This window comes from Hypomesus nipponensis, chromosome 23 (genome assembly GCF_054491055.1).
Source record: "Hypomesus nipponensis isolate SF chromosome 23, ASM5449105v1, whole genome shotgun sequence".
Lineage (NCBI taxonomy): Eukaryota > Metazoa > Chordata > Actinopteri > Osmeriformes > Osmeridae > Hypomesus > Hypomesus nipponensis.
The window spans coordinates 11,107,575-11,124,239 of NC_140383.1; the positions used below are offsets into that span (position 1 = coordinate 11,107,575).

A 16,665-nucleotide genomic window follows, 5' to 3' on the forward strand; every position below is an offset into this window, starting at 1 on the left:
GATTGCATGATTTGAATTCTATATCCGCTGCGTGTAGCGGTGCGACCAGTGCGACTGGTGGCATAATGGACCCGTTTAGGGTGCAGGGAGATTGACCTTGCTCATAAGGACAGAGTAGATCGCTGCTGAGGCAGCACAATAGACTGTAGGATGAAGGGATCAGCGGGGGAGGAATGAGCGGTTGACTTTCAACATCGCAGCTTGCACTTACACGCGTGAGTCGCCATGGTGTGTTTGGAAGAAAGTCCGACGTGGACATGGTATAAGTGAATGTAGGACTAACTAGCCTACTGCATGTCTCTGCGAGTCGGGTAACATCGAAGTTGTACTTTGCCTTATTGACACTGGCAACGTAACATGTAACCGATTTAGATGGTGAGCAAGGTTTCCCCGCATGTGACATAAGCGTCTGCCTATTCACCCGGAAAATGTGCGTCACCATGAAAACATCATCGTTAGATCCTCTTCACCTCGGAAGGCTGAAAACAAAACCAACAGCTCTTGATGGATGGGCTTTTATCATCTCCCTTCCTGATCATGACGGGGTGTGTATGTGTGTGGTGGACGGATGGATGGAGGGAGGGAGGATTTTGGGTTCAGACAGGGACGCCTTCATCACGACCATACATGCGGAAGCCAATATGCTCATCACTACGCACATGCTTAGCACACTGACGCATCACGATCAGGGGAAATGATTGTGCGTCATCATAAAAACAGAAATATATAATTTATCCATATCTGGGTCATTATATTTCATGTTTCAGTTTCTCTGCAGCGGTTGAGGATAAAGGGGTTGTGTATCCCTTTCTCTACTTTACTTGGTAGGGATTTTCGACGTAGTACCCCACACAGGACTGAGAGCAAACAAACCTACGCATGCAAATACAGATACAGTAGTCGGAAACGCTAGAGGCACCATTGCTGTACTGATGGGTGCCCAAGTGCAGTATAAATAGACCAGTGGGCGCGCACGTTACGTAACGACTGTCGAGCCCTTTTACTTTTCACTCTCACTCGCTCCAGTTGCTGACAATTTTAAATTGTGTGACTGCGCTCCAACTAATGACACTGAGCTTATAAAGGTGATGGGATTTTTTTCAAGCGAGAATGGTTAGATACGGCATTCCCTATCATAAGAGCATAAGCCATGCCAAGCGGATGTATGGATGTAGGGTATGCTGGTCAACGACGCAAAGGGAATATCGCGTTGCCCTGCGTCATAGGCAGCCCCCGGTGCTTTGAGAGAGCAGCATCTAATCTAGGTGATGCTTGTTTACCTCCGGGTGTGGTGAATGGAGGCTTCCCAGAAAATAGCTCTTGCCGCTGCTGCCACCGTCCCCTTGTGAGCCGCAGCGGTGCCAGCTCTTACATTTCCATACGGCCTCTTTATGAATTATTAATAGGATACTGCGACTAGACGGCTTAGTAGGTTACTAAGTCTAGCTAATAGGCCTACTACGATAATATCAGCAGTTATTCACTGTATGGTATATGCTATACCACTTAAACATCTAAAAGATGTCAACGACCATTAGTCTACTCTATTTACCCTATATTCATTCAAATGACGAACAAACACACATTACACATTTTAATTAATGGGACAAAAAGGTAGTCAGCAGAATACCGGCGTAATAACCAATAGGAAACATGCCGAACAGTATACCGGGCGAGACGGAAGAGGGCAGAGTGAGTGCAGGATGGCTTTTTCTTCCGTCTAACAGGGTCGTTTCACTATCATTCAGTCCTTCCCACCAATGAGTCGAATGAGCACCGCCCAGTGTCCAGACCAGCGTGTGTATTTTCTCTCCACCCCCGTCTTTTTTTGTAACCAAAGCTGGATGTGTGGAACGTCACATGTTGTTTCCCTTCTGACTCTCGGTCACTTAGCGATGCGTGTTATTTACAGTTCAACTGCTTTAGAAGTCGAACGCGCAGCCGACTCCGGGAGTGATACGGAGCCAAACACGGACACGGACTAAATTGAAGTTTTACTTGGAACGTCTGAGAAGTGAGGACATAACAAGTAACGACAATTGAGAGTTGTATTTTAAGAATGGCAAGTCCGCCAAACACTGGAGGACAATTGCTTTCCAATAACACAAATACTAACAACAATATTAAAAAATCTGGATACCTCAAGAAGCAGAAACATGGACATAAGCGATACTTCGTTCTGAGAGAGCCGAGCGAGGGATTGTCTGCCCGGCTGGAGTACTATGAGAGCGAGAAGAAATGGAAAAGCAAGTCGGCGCCAAAGAGGGTTATTCCTTTGGACTCTTGCCTCAATATAAACAAGAGAGCGGACGCAAAACACAAACATCTCATCGCCCTTTACACCAAGGACGAATATTTTGCAGTTGCGGCGGAAAACGACCAGGAACAGGAAAACTGGTACCGAGTCTTAACGGATTTAATGAGCGAGGGAAAAGTGTACGACGGCTCCGCTTCGAATTCTGCCTCCTCGTTGGTGGGGTTTGATGAGGCGAACTACGGAATGATTACGCCGGTTACTGCCGCTTACAAGGAGGTCTGGCAGGTAAACCTCAAGTCCAAAGGGCTTGGACAGAGCAGGAATCTCACCGGGGTGTACAGGCTGTGTTTATCCAGCCGGACTATTAGCTTCGTCAAACTCAACTCCGAGGTCGCGTCAGTCAGCCTGCAGCTGATGAACATACGGAGGTGCGGCCACTCTGACAGCTTCTTCTTCATCGAGGTCGGCAGGTCGGCAGCAACGGGCCCCGGAGAGCTCTGGATGCAGGCTGATGACTCCGTAGTGGCTCAAAACATTCACGAGACCATCCTCGAGGCTATGAAAGCCATGAAAGAGCTCTCGGAATTCCGGCCGCGCAGCAAGAGCCAATCTTCAAGCACCAACCCGATCTCCGTGCCTACCCGCCGGCACCTCAACAATCTCCCCCCGAGTCAGACGGGACTCATTCGCCGCTCGCGCACGGAAAGTACGGCTGCGACTTCCCCCGTGAGTAAATTCTCCTCTTGTCGGATCCGCACAGCCAGTGAGGGAGACGGCACCATGACGCGGCCAATGTCTGTTAATGGGAGCCCTTTGAGCCCCGGGGTACACCGAACGCTGCTTGGGCGGTCCAACACCATCACAGCCCGTCCCAGCCGGGCATTCGATTCCTCCACCCTTCAGCACAGTAAGTCCATGTCCATGCCACTGTCCAACTCGTCCCCCCCAGGCCCGGCCACCTCCAGACCAGCCAGCCTGTCCTCCTGTGGGGACAGCAGGGACAGCGGCACCCCCCGGCCCAGCAGCTGCTGTGCCTCCCCCTCCCCCAGCGATGCAGGGTTCCTCTCGTGTGAGGAGTATGGCTCCAGTCCGTCAGACGTCCGGGATCTCCGGCTCACGCTGCGCAGCAACACCCCCGAGTCCATGAGCGCAGACACGCCCCCCTCCCGTGACCCCACTGGTCTCCACGGTTACATGGTGATGGAACGGAGCCATGGTAGTTACCGCCGGCTGTCGGAGCTGGACAAGGCCTACCGGAAGCGCACATACTCTCTGACTACCCCACGCCAACAGAGAATGGCGCCCCAGATCTCTTCTGCCTCCTTGGATGAATACACGCTTATGAGGGCCACTTACACCAATGGCAGCCAATCAGGTCGCAGGTCTCACACCGCTTCTCCAAAAGTGACCTATCGAGAGGACTACGGCGACGTCCAGATTGGCTCCAACGGTCACCTTGGAGACAGCGGGTACATGCCCATGACGCCTGGCGTAGCACCCCAAACCCTGGGGGCTAGAGACCCCACCTACATGCCTATGAGCCCCATGTGTGTGTCAGCCCCCAAGCAGATTCTCAACCCCCGCTCTCACCCCTCTCCTTCTGGGCCAGGGCCCAGGACTGAATCCCCTGGCAGCCAGTCGTTGGAGGACAGTGGCTACATGAGGATGTGGTGTGGGGCAAAGATGTCTGTGGAGAACTCTGACGGCAAGCTCTCCAATGGAGACTACCATAACATGTCCCCTGTAGACCACCCGGTCTCCATCACCCCCCCAGACTACATCCTGAATGACACGGCTTTCCTCGCCCACAAGCATCCCTATGGGGTGAGCCCCCTGCCCCGTCCCTTCCAAACCCAGCGCTGCGGGGAGACCGACACAGACCAGTACGTGCTGATGAGTCTGCAGGGGCAGAGCATCCAGGAGGAGTCCAACTACTGCCCCCTCTCACCCGGGAATTCCGCAGCCGCCGGCTCCTCCGCGCCTCCCTTGCCTTCCTCCTCAGCTCCCTCCCCGCTCCGAGCCGGGGGCCGGGCACAGGGGGGGCTGGTCCTCAGGGGGAGGGTCAACCGGCCCACCCGTCTGGCGCTGGAGTCTCTCCGTACACTGCCCTGTATGAGCGAGCACCCCCTCCCCTCGGAGCCCCGGAGCCCCGGGGAGTACATCAACATCGACTTCGGCGGCAGCTGCGCCGAGCGCTTGAAGTGTGCGCCCGTTCCCGCGACGACGGACCGCCATGTCCCCTCGCTGGGAGAGTCCCCGCCTGTCTCCGACGCTGCCGTCTGCAGCGGCGTCGGACTCGGGGATGCCACCTCCCCGCCCCGCCGCCAGGGTCTGCCTGGAACGGAGGAGGTGCGAGAAGAGGAGGAGAAGGAGGAGAGCCGAGGAAGAGATGGAGAGGCGACGGAAGAGAGGAGGGCGGAGGTCTCTCTGTCTGCCCCAGTGAAAGACGACTACACCGAGATGACCTTCAGCCCCATTCCACCCCCTTCGGTCCCTCTACTCGCCAAAGACGCACCCCCCCTCCCCACCAGCCCCACCGCCTGTGTCCAGAGACTGAGCCTGGGTAGCGAGACTGTGAGGGCCGTCCCCCCTGTCCCAGAGGAAGCCTTCCTCCTGGGGGGCTCGTCTCTCTCCATTCCCCCCTCGCTGGACCCAGACCGGGGGGCCAAGGTGATAAAAGCCGACCCCCAAGGCCGCAGGCGGCACAGCTCAGAGACCTTTTCTTCCACCACTACCGTCACACCTGTCTGTCCATCCTTCGCCCACGAGTCCAAGCGCCACAGCTCCGCATCTGTGGAGAACATGTTCCGACCCGTACGGAGCTCCGAGGGTTCGGACGAGGAGGGCGGTAGTGGAGGCAGCCCCATGTGCAGAGAGACGTCGGCAGGCTTCCAGAACGGACTTAACTACATAGCGTTGAACCTGATGGAGGGAAGCTTGGCGGGCTGTAGCCTGTCAGGCTGTGAGGGACTGCTGAGGTACAAGACAGCCTGTGGGTGTAAAGGGGGCATTAACGGGTTCAACACCAGCCCTTATGCCAGCCTCGGCTTCAAGGAGACTGCTACAGCAGTGAAAGGTGAGTCAGGGCAACGTCTTTTCTCACTAGATCCCCCCCCCCCCAATCACCACAACCCCCCCCCCCCCCCCTTCTCTCTCTCTTTCTCTCTCACTCTCTTTCTCTCACTATCTCTCCCGCTGTCTCTCCCTCTCTCTATATAAATATCTCTCGTTTGCATGCTTATCAAGAGTTCATTCATTCATGTAGACTTTTCATTCATGGAGGCTGTGTGTCTGTGCTGTGGAGTTATGCAGTTGTGTTCAGAGGTATGCGGTGCACTGCGAACAATTATATATACTAATAATAATCCTCAACAAAGAAATCCCACTAATTAGTAGGCTAGTATGTGTCTTGTCCTCATATTGTGATAAACAGTCGGTTTACCGGAGAATAGCCTGCTATCTTGTGGAATGGGCAGTGGCTGCTTGGTTGACATGTTGCCGCAGCGTGACATGCAAACCTAATCCAGCATTTCAGTACTGACGGTAAACTAGCGAATCGATTGGCAGTGAAAGTGAGCTTTGTAGCATACTAACTGAATGGTGCTGAGAGCTGACGAGGAAGAGAACAGCTGTTTATGTACGCTGCGCTATGCGGTACCACAATGCTCTCTAGTGATAATAAAATAATATTCACGATTTAACCAACCATTTCAAAACGAACCCAGTCTGATATGAGGTTTTTCGTGGCTTCTTGTAATTGTCTTTCACCTATCATGAAAAACATTAAAGCAAAGTTGGGAGAGTGACATTTACAGTAGCCTGGTCGTGGTGTTTGTACAGGATTACGACGCGTCACTCCCAGGCCGCCTAAAGCTCTTTGGTAAACTCAAGGCTGCAGCTACAGTGGGAAATACGCATGGAAAAGTGAATAACTTGATAGGTTGTGTAAATTGACGGATGTGCTGTTCTGAATCCTATGTGACGCAGTTATTATTGCTGACGAAGCGACTACGTTGTTCACGGTACACATGGGTGCCTATTTACGTAGACAGGCTTACGCTTACGCATTTGGATCTCACATGTCGCAGATAGGCTGTAAAATGAGAAGTATTCATTTAAGTAGCCTATCGTGCCATTTAAATGTCGTAGATTGATGAAGATTAAGGTGTTTTCTTCACGCGCTGCATGCCTTTTATATAATAAGCCATCCTGATCTTGAAAATAGGCTATCCCCTTTCACCTGGTTCTGCGAATAGGAATCAGCCACTTCTTGTATAACAAATAGTGGAAATGTAGAAACCCAGATTTATGTTAGACGTTGCAAAATAAAATATCACAAGCCCTGTATTAGTTTAACCCTATGATAAGCCTGTATGGAGAAAGAGAGCTAGATTTACTGTTGGTGGTTTGGCTTCTGTAGAGGGCTGATGGCTCAGCAACGCAGACAGACAGTGGGCAGGATGCAGCCAATATTCAGCTCCCCAGGCCACAACAACAAGTTGTTTATCTGTAGTCAGGTACTGGGTTCAGGGCAGGAATGCAGGCGTGGTGCAAAGGTTGTTGGGAGAGGTGAAAGCTGGCTTGTTTTGCCAACTTGCTCTCATGGGTGTGGGGGAGGTGAGGGTAGAGAAAGAAGGATTCGATTTACTATAATGAGGAACAATAAACTAAAACCGTAACCTGTATGCATGCACACACATTAACACCCTCCCTCTCCCTCCTCTCTTTCTCAAAAGTGTCTCACCGAGCATGTTTAAGGTATTGAATGGTTTATTTGTGAGAGTTAGAGGGCACATCCGGGAGTATGCTACAGGTATGGTAGACATATACCGTATATAATTACAATAAAGATATTCTATTCTATATGCCATTGTCCTGTTCCATATATTCAGTTCGACAGAAAGTCATGGCTGTAGGCTACGGAAGAGGAGAAGAGAAGGGAGGGGGGAAGGGAGGAGGAGTGGAGTGGGAGGAGTGACATGTTATTTTGCTTTTCAACATGACAGAACAGACCACAGTCAGTGAGGAGGAGGGGGGTGGGGGGGGAGAAGATGAAGATAAAGGGGTATTGGGAGCGGTGTTTGTTCGGTAAGAGTTGGCCGTGGACATCTAGGTTATTTGCGGCATTCCTGAAAAACAAAAGATCAGCCTGGGAGAAAGAACATGGAGCTGTGTTTCCGGAACAGACCAATACTCTGGCTAAATGAGGAATGCTGGCAGGACTGCCTCTCACCAACACTCTAATCAGTAAAAGAACCACACAGAGAGAGGCTTAAACAGTTTGTGTGTGTGTGTGTTTACTAGAAAAGTGACTGGTTCTTCTACATTCTCATCGCAACAACACTGGGTGGGTCGTATTCCGCATTCCCCATGTTCACATTAATTTGTGACCGGTGGATTTGGAATGCAAATGATCTGAGCTCGAGTCAACCCTTTTACTGTGTGTGTGTGTGTGTCGGAAAGGGAGCCCCACTCTGCCGTCTACTCCTTTGACAAACACACTCAGCAGAGATAAACCTTGAGATCTCTTTACTCATGCACACCAAGGACATGGCTCTGGTATCCTGCTTCAAGGCCGTGTGTTTGTGCGTCTGTTTGGGAAAGCCGTGCGCATAAGAGTATTTGCATAGGACGTCCACGCACGATTTATGAATGAGGAAGTGCCAGCCCTGCTTGTATGGCTTCATGTTCTCTTGGAGCCTGCGTTGGCTGTTTGTGTTGTCCGTTTTTTGTTGTTGTTGTTTGGCTTCCTGCTGCAGGCGCGTTGGGAAAGAGCGGAGGGATGGGGGGGGTGGGACGACCACAGTCAGTCTGGTGGGAGTGGGGGGGGGGGGGTCCGCTTAACTTTCAAAGCATGGCCCCGGTTCAGTTGTCTGACTTTTGACCCAGCTTTGTGTGCGTGTGTCCAGAGGTCCTATGGACGCCGCCGTGACGAGGCTAACGCTGGAGCCCACTGACCCGACGCTCACTATTCAAAGGGGACAGAGCTGCATGCTACAGATGGTCTACCCGCTGGCCCTGTCTGTCTCTGCCTGTCACCCCTTCTCACCCCTCTTGTCCCCATACCTATTCTGCTCTGCTTTCACCCCTCTCTTCTCCCTCTCGACGCTCTCTGCCTGTCTCCCCCTTCACTTGTCCCTCTCACGTCCCCGTCTCTGTGTCTGCAGTGGATACATGTTTGGGCTGGACGAGGAGGGGGTGTGGGGGGGATGGGGTGGGGGGGATGGGGGGGGTGAACTGACTCACTCTATGTAAAAAAAAAAAAAGTATTTTGGAGCTCTGATAGACTCCATTCCCTCTCCCATTTCCCCCTTGCTACCTTTCCTCCAGTGTGTGTATGTTTGTGTCAGCAGATGGTGGGGCCAGGGTCTTGCACCTGCCCCTCCAAGCAGTGCTCACTGGTTATCTGGCCCTTTAGAGGCAGCGACAATACCCTAATGACCGAAAGCCATCTGCCACAGACAGAGAGAGAGAGAGAGAGAGAGGCAGAGAGGGGTGGGGGAGGGGAGGGGGGGCGAGAAACCAAATCAAATGTCACTTGGAGACACTCTCCCTATCTCTCTCGGCACTCTCTCCCCTTCTCTCCCTTGAATGCTTCCTGTTTTGTCAACTACATTCATGTCATGTCTGGCTGATCTCGGATTGGCTGGGCTGTTGGATCGCTTACAGATTCATCTAATGAGTGAGATAACTGCACAGGTAATCAACCCTAATTCCTAGGATGACCAAACTCGTTGAAATGTCTTTAATAGACCTCAATCAGACAACTAAACTGTTGTTGATTAAAGTACATGGTAAGGGATATTTGGAGGAATGGCAATCCTAAGCTGACTGAACTGATCTTATTCTTTATGAGACTGTGCTCCCCTTACCTCTGTCTCTGTCTGCCTTATATAAAGGAGCCCCCCCCCCCTCCCCCCCCCCCCCCCCCCTCCATGTGTTACTCTGCATAGTGAGGAACTAGGCCGGGATGTTCCCTGACAAATAGACTGTCAACGTTCCCGACCATCTCGCAGAGTTAAGGAGGATTACACATTGTTGAGCAGCTTGTTTTGTTTAGAGTTGAAGGGAATTCACACAGGCGTATGCCCACATATCCAGACAGGTGTGAGTCAGATACAAGGCGTGTAAACTGTGGCACAGTCACACACGCCAGGAACGTGTCCAATCAGGGAGTCCAGGTAGGACGACTGAGCTGTGCTCTCCTGACTTCTCCAAATATCAGAGGAAAAGCAGCTGTATTACCCTTGCTAAATATTGTATTGTCTCTCTCTCTCTCAAATCTGTGTATACTGTTCCTGACCTAGTTTTCATATTCTCCATTTTGGATCACCTGTATTGCCCTGTCTACCCGTGTACCAATTATTGCCTCTCCGACCATTCTAATTAAATCTGCGCTCATTGCTTGGACCCAACCCTGTGTAGTATTCCTTACACACGAGCACACACACACACACACATATACCCTTCATAGAAATAGCTAGATTAGTGTGATGTTGGATTATCTTGGCCATTTGTGATTAAGTTAAGTCCCTTGCGGGTGTGTGTGTGTGTTGGGGGTTGGGTGAATCAGTACGGCAAGGTAAAAATTCAATTTACAAAACCAATATGAACATGTGCCTTGTATAATGACAGGTGAACTGCATGTAATTGCTCACCATGTATCATGATTTTAAATGAACCCATTTCTCTCTTGAGTGTGTGTGCACGTGTGCGTTGGGGGAGCGGGTGGGGGGGGGGGAGTGTACATTCTGTAAGAAGTGCCAAAAGAAGGTGTAGTGAGGGGTGACAGGTCAAAAGTTAGGCAAGTCCAAGGCTGTGTCTACTACCGCGCACTTGTGCACTTTGAGCACTGACTTTCAGTGCTTAGGGCGCTTACACTCACAAAACCAGCAGAATTCAGTGCACTGAAAGTACCCGGATGGCGCACTGCAAACGGTCCAAAAAAACGTTGTACAACGATTGACACTACTCGCCCTAAACGGGCGCCATCTTGGCTACGTAGCGGAAGAGCCCTTTCGGCAGCTTTTTCCACTTGGGGTGGCATTGTTCAGAGGGCCGGTCGGGCCGTAGTTTGAGCACCCCTGGCCTAGTCCAACACAGCCTAGCCCCAACGTAGCCTAGCCCCAACACAGCCTAGCCTAGTGAAGTTTAGACGAGCCCAGTCCTGCTAGCAGGCTGAACGTCCTCAAACACGGGGACAGACAGGAAAGAGGTTGGCATGTAAGGAATGTAAACAAAACTGGGTGTTGTTGTTTTTTAGTCTCATCTTTGTTAATTTGTACATAAACGCCTACAAGAACGTTGACTCTTCGTAGAGAAAACGAGTCGGAGAAGAACCCCCTCCAGCCCCATCCCAGGTTAGCTGGACAGACAGGCTGGCCACATAAACCCTGTTTAGAGAAACTTTGTTCAGGAACGTTGCAGACTCCTCGTTGGGGTTGTAGTGTGACCAGAGAGCGAGATACTTCAGCCAGCTACACTAGCATATGTTGACTCAACTCCTCGAGCTCATCTGTCGGGTGTTGCGGGCGTCTATTTGTGAATGTGATAGAGTGTGCCCTTCTTGAATGTAGCAGGGTTATATTTAGCCTGTGAGACACAAATATATAATGAATACTGATGGGTCTTAGGGAGGGGTAGGCATGTGTGTCTGTGTGTGTGTGTGTGCAAGGGACAGCAGTCGGCCAACAGGTTCATTGCCCCCCCCCCCCCCGTCCTCTCCTCTGTCTGCTGTGTGTTACATTAGCAGTGTGCAAGACTGTGTCAGCTGAGAGTTGGAACTAATGCTGAGTGTGTGTGTGTGTGTGTGTACATTTGTGTGTGTGTGCGTGTGCGAGGTGATTCCCAGCAGGTATTATTCATCCTTACACCCCAGTGTTTTTCTCTGGTGCTGGGCCAGAGGGCAACACACACACACACACACACACACACACACATACACATCAATACACGTGCACGCACACACTTTTTCTTTTGGACAGATCTTTGACCTAACCACATTCCAGTCCCTCTCTGTCAGGTCGAGTATGTTGCCGCCCCATATCCCCCACATGCACACCAACACACCCTGCCTTCTCAGGACCCCCCCCCTATGGGATGATAGACTGGGCTGTCTTTAGCCTAATTGTGAGTGAGAAATTCTAGCTCCTGTTGTGAAATCTTCTCAGCAGCACACACACACACACACACACACACACTTCTAAGGGCATAAAACCTCTGGCCTGTGAGCAGGTCCTTTGGGCGGTTGCCCAAAGCAGGTTGCATCAGGTGTGGTATTATTCCGAGGCTGGTGCTCTGTTTGGTACGGTGTTATGATCCAGGGTCCTGTTATGGTGAGATTGGTGCCTCCTGATGGGTTAGGTGTCATGGCTCCTTTTGAGGAGAGGTGTTATGGTGTAGTGTGAGGTCACGTCTTATGATCTGTCCCCACAGCAGTTTACTGGTTTACACAGGCGTCCATAGAAACGGGTCTGCCTTCTTAACGTGATGAGCGTGTTAAATGCGGAAGCTAATTTGCCTCATGTTCAGGTGTGTGTGTTTCCCAGGCATGGGAAGACATATGACGCTCGATGTGAATACAAAACAGTTCTATAACTTTGAATCTAATGGTAACAATACGCATCTGTGGCATCTGTGAGAGAGAGAGAGAGAGAGAGAGAGAGAGAGAGAGGAGTACTGCGCATGTGCGTGTTTATGGGCAAGAGAAAGAGGGGTGGCATTTCTGTTTGTGTGTATGGGGGAGAGAGAGAGTGTGTGTGTGTGTGTGTGTGGGGGGGGGGGGGTAGCGTGTCAGTGTTTGTGAGAGCTGAGGGCTGATGGCTCTGAATTGGTGGTTTGTTTAAGAGGGTGACTATCACATCCAGCTTTGTGAAAACAACAACTTTCTTTTTTTTTTAAGTGTGGGAGAGGGAAGCATGGAGTGTCTGTGTGTGTGTGTGTGTGTGTGTGTGTGTGTGTGTGTGTGTGTGTGTGTGTGTGTGTGTGTGTGGAAGGGGGTGGAGAGGGAACTTACTAAGACTTCCGCAACCATGTAAGGCCTGCATGCAAATGAAACCTCCCAAGCAAGTACACAGGGACATGGGTCAAAGCAGAAACTCTGTGTGTGAATGTGCTCGTGTGTGTGTGTGTGTGTGTGTGTGTGCTTCTGCGTGTTTCAGTCCTATTATGGCTCTCTCTGTTTGTCGTCATTGGAGTCTCCTCTCAGTGAACCACATAGTGCTAAATGCCAGTCTGTTTTTCCCTTGCTGTGAACGCACCTGCCACTAACCCTGTCTACCAACAAAGAGACACACGTATTACCCCCTTGCTGCAGAGCACTTGTTCCTTACTTGGTAACAGAGTATGGGATACACTGTTTAACCTTACCCTCTGCCTAACGCTCATTCCACACTCATAAATCAAACACACACACACACGTGCGCGCGCGTACGCTACAGTATCTTGTAGTCTACTCAAGGGAAAGCATTCAGACAGATGTTTGTATATGCACGTTTTCATGTGTATCTGTGTTTAGCTTGTAGAATACGAGAGAAAGCTACTTGACTAACAGATTCCCTTCTTCTGTTGCTCTCTCCTTTCACAGACTAAAGGCTCGAGGCCCGGCCCACCTCCATCCCTCTCTGCTCTCCCTTTACACCCTCTCCTCTCTCTCTCTCTCTCTCTCTCTCTCTCTCTCTCTCTCTCAGTCCTGCCTCTCTCTCAGCCCTGCCTCTCTCTCTCTCTCTCTCTCTCTCTCTCTCTCTCTCTCTCTCTCTCTCTCTCTCTCTCTCTCTCTCTCTCTCTCTCTCTCTCTCTCTCTCTCTCTCTCTCTCTCTCTCTCTCTCTCTCTCTCTCTCTCTCTCTCTCTCTCTCTCTCTCTCTCTCTCTCTCTCTCTCTCTCTCTCTCTCTCTCCTCTCTGTAAACAAGGGATCAGGCTGCAGTCTTGTGACGGGGTCGCCACACCGACAGCTGCAGCAGACGACCCCCTGACCGCCACCCCTCCTTCCCGGGGTCATAGGGACCGCCATCGTCATGGCAACATCGACACTTGACCCCTCCTTCTCGGCCCCCAAACATTCAGGGGCCATCTTTGCTGCTGCTCATTAGAAGATTATGGACATTTCAAATGGATAATACTTTAAGAGGAATATATTCTGTATTTATATATTCTGTGTACATACAGTTATTTCTATAAAAAGTATAATAATGATAATGATTATTAATATTAGTGTCTCCGCTCATTTTGAGCCGGTCACCCTAACCTTTATTTGATTTGACCTTTGAAGCAAACCCAGAGAAATGAGATTTGTGACCACACAAACACACACACATACACACACATCCTCAAACACATCATTACATGAATGTATTTATTTATACTGTATATGTTTATATATAAACATATTTAATATATATATATACAGATATTTATAGTCAGTGTGAGGTGGAAGTTTATGACTATATTTAAAAAGTAAATAAGTTGTTTAAACCCCTACCTCAGCACAAACCAGATTAGTGCTTAGTACGACTCCACAACTAGAGATGGAAATATGGATTTATTTTCAAAGGTGAATGTTTTTCTAACCACCAATCCAAAGCCTTACTGTGCTGTTTGCCCGTCGGACAGACGCTTATTTTGGACCTATATACAAGCAGCAAATCAAAGATTGAACAGATCACCTTGGAGACCGAATGTTAGCCAATCCGAGTGGGTCTAAAAGATAGAATCAGTGACGTAACCCGTCAGAGAGGATTTAATAACCAGCTACTCAACTCCCCTCAGTTTGTACGGCTTGATGTCATGGTGTGCAAGTACAATACCCCCCCAGGCCCTGAACACAATGCTGTCCTTCCTACCCCATACCTGGGGGGTCAAGGGCACCTTGTTGGGGTCCATTGTCATCCATTGAGTCTGGCTTTAACCTCTGGTATTAACCGTTACTATATTCTGAGATTCACCCACACTATTGAAACTCAACGTTGTCGGCTGTATGGGTCATAACAAAGATCATACAGTTAGGTACACACACTCAAAGGGAGAAGAGGAACCAGTGGTTCCTAGGGGCATGACACACAGACCTGCGCAAACACACGCACATGGCATGACCCAACCTGGCCTCTGGGTGTGTGTGTTGTGACCCACACAAACGAAAACGCCTTGACTCTCTTCCACCTCGGACCTAGATGGGACCCAGATGGGACCCCCTCACGCCCACCACATTCGCCCACTTGTGGTGGCGGCCCCAACTTCAACCATGGCTGCTGCTCTTTGTCACATGACCTCAGTGAATGCAATATGTTTGGTGGGAGTTTGGTGGGACATTAGAGTATTGGCACAGACCATATTGATGGATATTTTTCATACATAACTCGGCACTGAGGACAAGTCTTGCCTGCTGATTGGCTGGCTTCTACAGTAGTGGGTGGAGTTTATTGATCGCTGCTGTTGTCAGCATCATAGTGGGTTGTAGTGGGTCAAACCAGAACTAACACATGGTCTTGCACTTACAAACTTACTAGATTGTAACACAAGACACGTTTGAATGTAGGACGCTCATCCAGACCTGGGTCACATGGTTGGCTCCGTGTCTGCCTGGAGCATCAGGTGGGCGGGGTTTGGAATATTTGGGACCAGTCCTTTTGTTCGATCCTAGATCAACCAAGTCCAGATTAGTATTTGAAATGAATTCAAATAGTATTTCGACCCAGGTCTGTATTCAACTTAACAACAGAACAATTGCCATAACATTCAATATCAATACAGCAACGACAACAACATGGACAAGATACAGAATGAGACAAAAACTGAATGCACGTGAAGCATGAGAAGAAGCTTCCTAGCCTTGTCTTTGAGACTTCCTGGCAGTCATGGTTTGCCTGAATATTGTAAATAATGTGTAAATACAGATCATTACCGCTGAAACACTCTGCATAGAGAATTTTAAGTTAAATAAGAAGACAACTTATGCTGTTTGTACTGTACATACAACTTTGAGTGAATTCCCTGGAACAACAAAAGCACTAATTAAGTTATGTTCTGCCAAACAGAAGAGTTCGGCCTTGATTCTTTTGTACCTTTTATGGAATGTTTTGTGAAATGAATGCCACTGAGAGGACATTTTATAATGTTGTTATTCTAAGAAATATTCTAAGAGAAATCATTAATTACTACTTGACACAAAGGAGTTAATTCTTGCTACTAAGGTACAATTCACCAATGGCAAATATGCAATATCTACATTTCTTAACATTAGTTTACAGAGAGCTACCAAATCTATAAATAATATGTTAATAATGTTTGTTAAAAAATGTTTTTAGATTTCTTTGCTGTTTGTCAAAAGTTTCGGCCAATTTACAATCGATAGTTTCCTGTTGGTTTTTTGCTACTGGATCCTATTGGTGTTTTTAAACAGTGTTTTGCATTTGGATAATGTTGCTATTGGGGTTTTATTCAGCATTTCAAGGTTACGATATTGGACTTGGCTAATCTTGCTGTGTCTTCCATTGTGAATACTTCATATCCTGCTTCTTGTGATGCTACTAAGATATGATAATTTAAATGTAGTGTAATTCATATTGCTTTAGATTGTATTTAGTCTTTATAGACACATGCAATAAAGAATACAATTATTTAAGGAAGACCTGGCTTAGTCTCTTACTTTTCACGTCTGTCTCACATTTCTCTGGAATTTTCTCCTTCCTTTATATACTGTATCTACTGCATGTAATAGCCATATCCTGCATTTGTATTTGTGCGTGCTTCCCTCACTTTATTCAATTCTTCAAGTCTCTCAGTTTGGTGTGACATTAACATAGAGGGGAGGCTAACTAGTGTAGCATTAGCCTAGCATTAGCTCTGTTATTGTTTACCCTCCTTCCTCCTCAAACAACCATAATCAGACAAGCATGTGCAGCCCAGCCCAGGACTCGGCAGGCCGGATTAGGATTCTCTGCACTCAGCCATATGCTGTCAGATTCTGCCTTCTCACAGCCCTACTAATTAAAATGGTAATTGAGGAGGTGAAATTATACAGTCTGGCTTGGTGATCTGCAAGAGGGTGTGTAATGGGGGAGGGTTGAGGAGTGATCGTTGGGGGATGGAGTTTAGTATAATATGCAGGTTTGTATGTGACTAAGATGGGAACTGTTTTTATGTATGCATGTGTGAGTGTGTGTGTATGTGTGAGAGAAAGACAGAGAGAGAGAGAGAGAGAGAGAGAGTAAGAAGAAGAAGAGAGCAGAAAGCCTCACCTGCTCAGAATAAGCACAGTCTCATCCATCAATCCTTTCATTTAGCCTCCCCACTCCTCCTTCCTCCCTCCGTACCCGTTCAGGCTAATTAAGCACTAATGCATCATAATAAATAATAAAAATGAAAGGTTGAGGTTTAACCGGGTGATTTCTGAAAATCATGGTGGACGAAGGA

At 48.9% G+C, this 16,665-nt stretch overlaps 1 protein-coding gene across 1 annotated transcript; it reads left to right on the plus strand.

Annotated features, from left to right (window-relative positions):
• The first annotated feature begins 1,830 nt into the window (after positions 1-1,830).
• irs2b (insulin receptor substrate 2b) lies at positions 1,831-12,995 on the plus strand. The gene is made up of 2 exons (XM_084689180.1): positions 1,831-5,333; positions 12,843-12,995. The coding sequence occupies exons 1-2, from the start codon at positions 2,060-2,062 to the stop codon at positions 12,845-12,847; spliced, it is 3,279 nt and encodes a 1,092-aa protein (XP_084545306.1). The 5' UTR covers positions 1,831-2,059; the 3' UTR covers positions 12,848-12,995.
• The last annotated feature ends 3,670 nt before the right edge of the window (positions 12,996-16,665 follow it).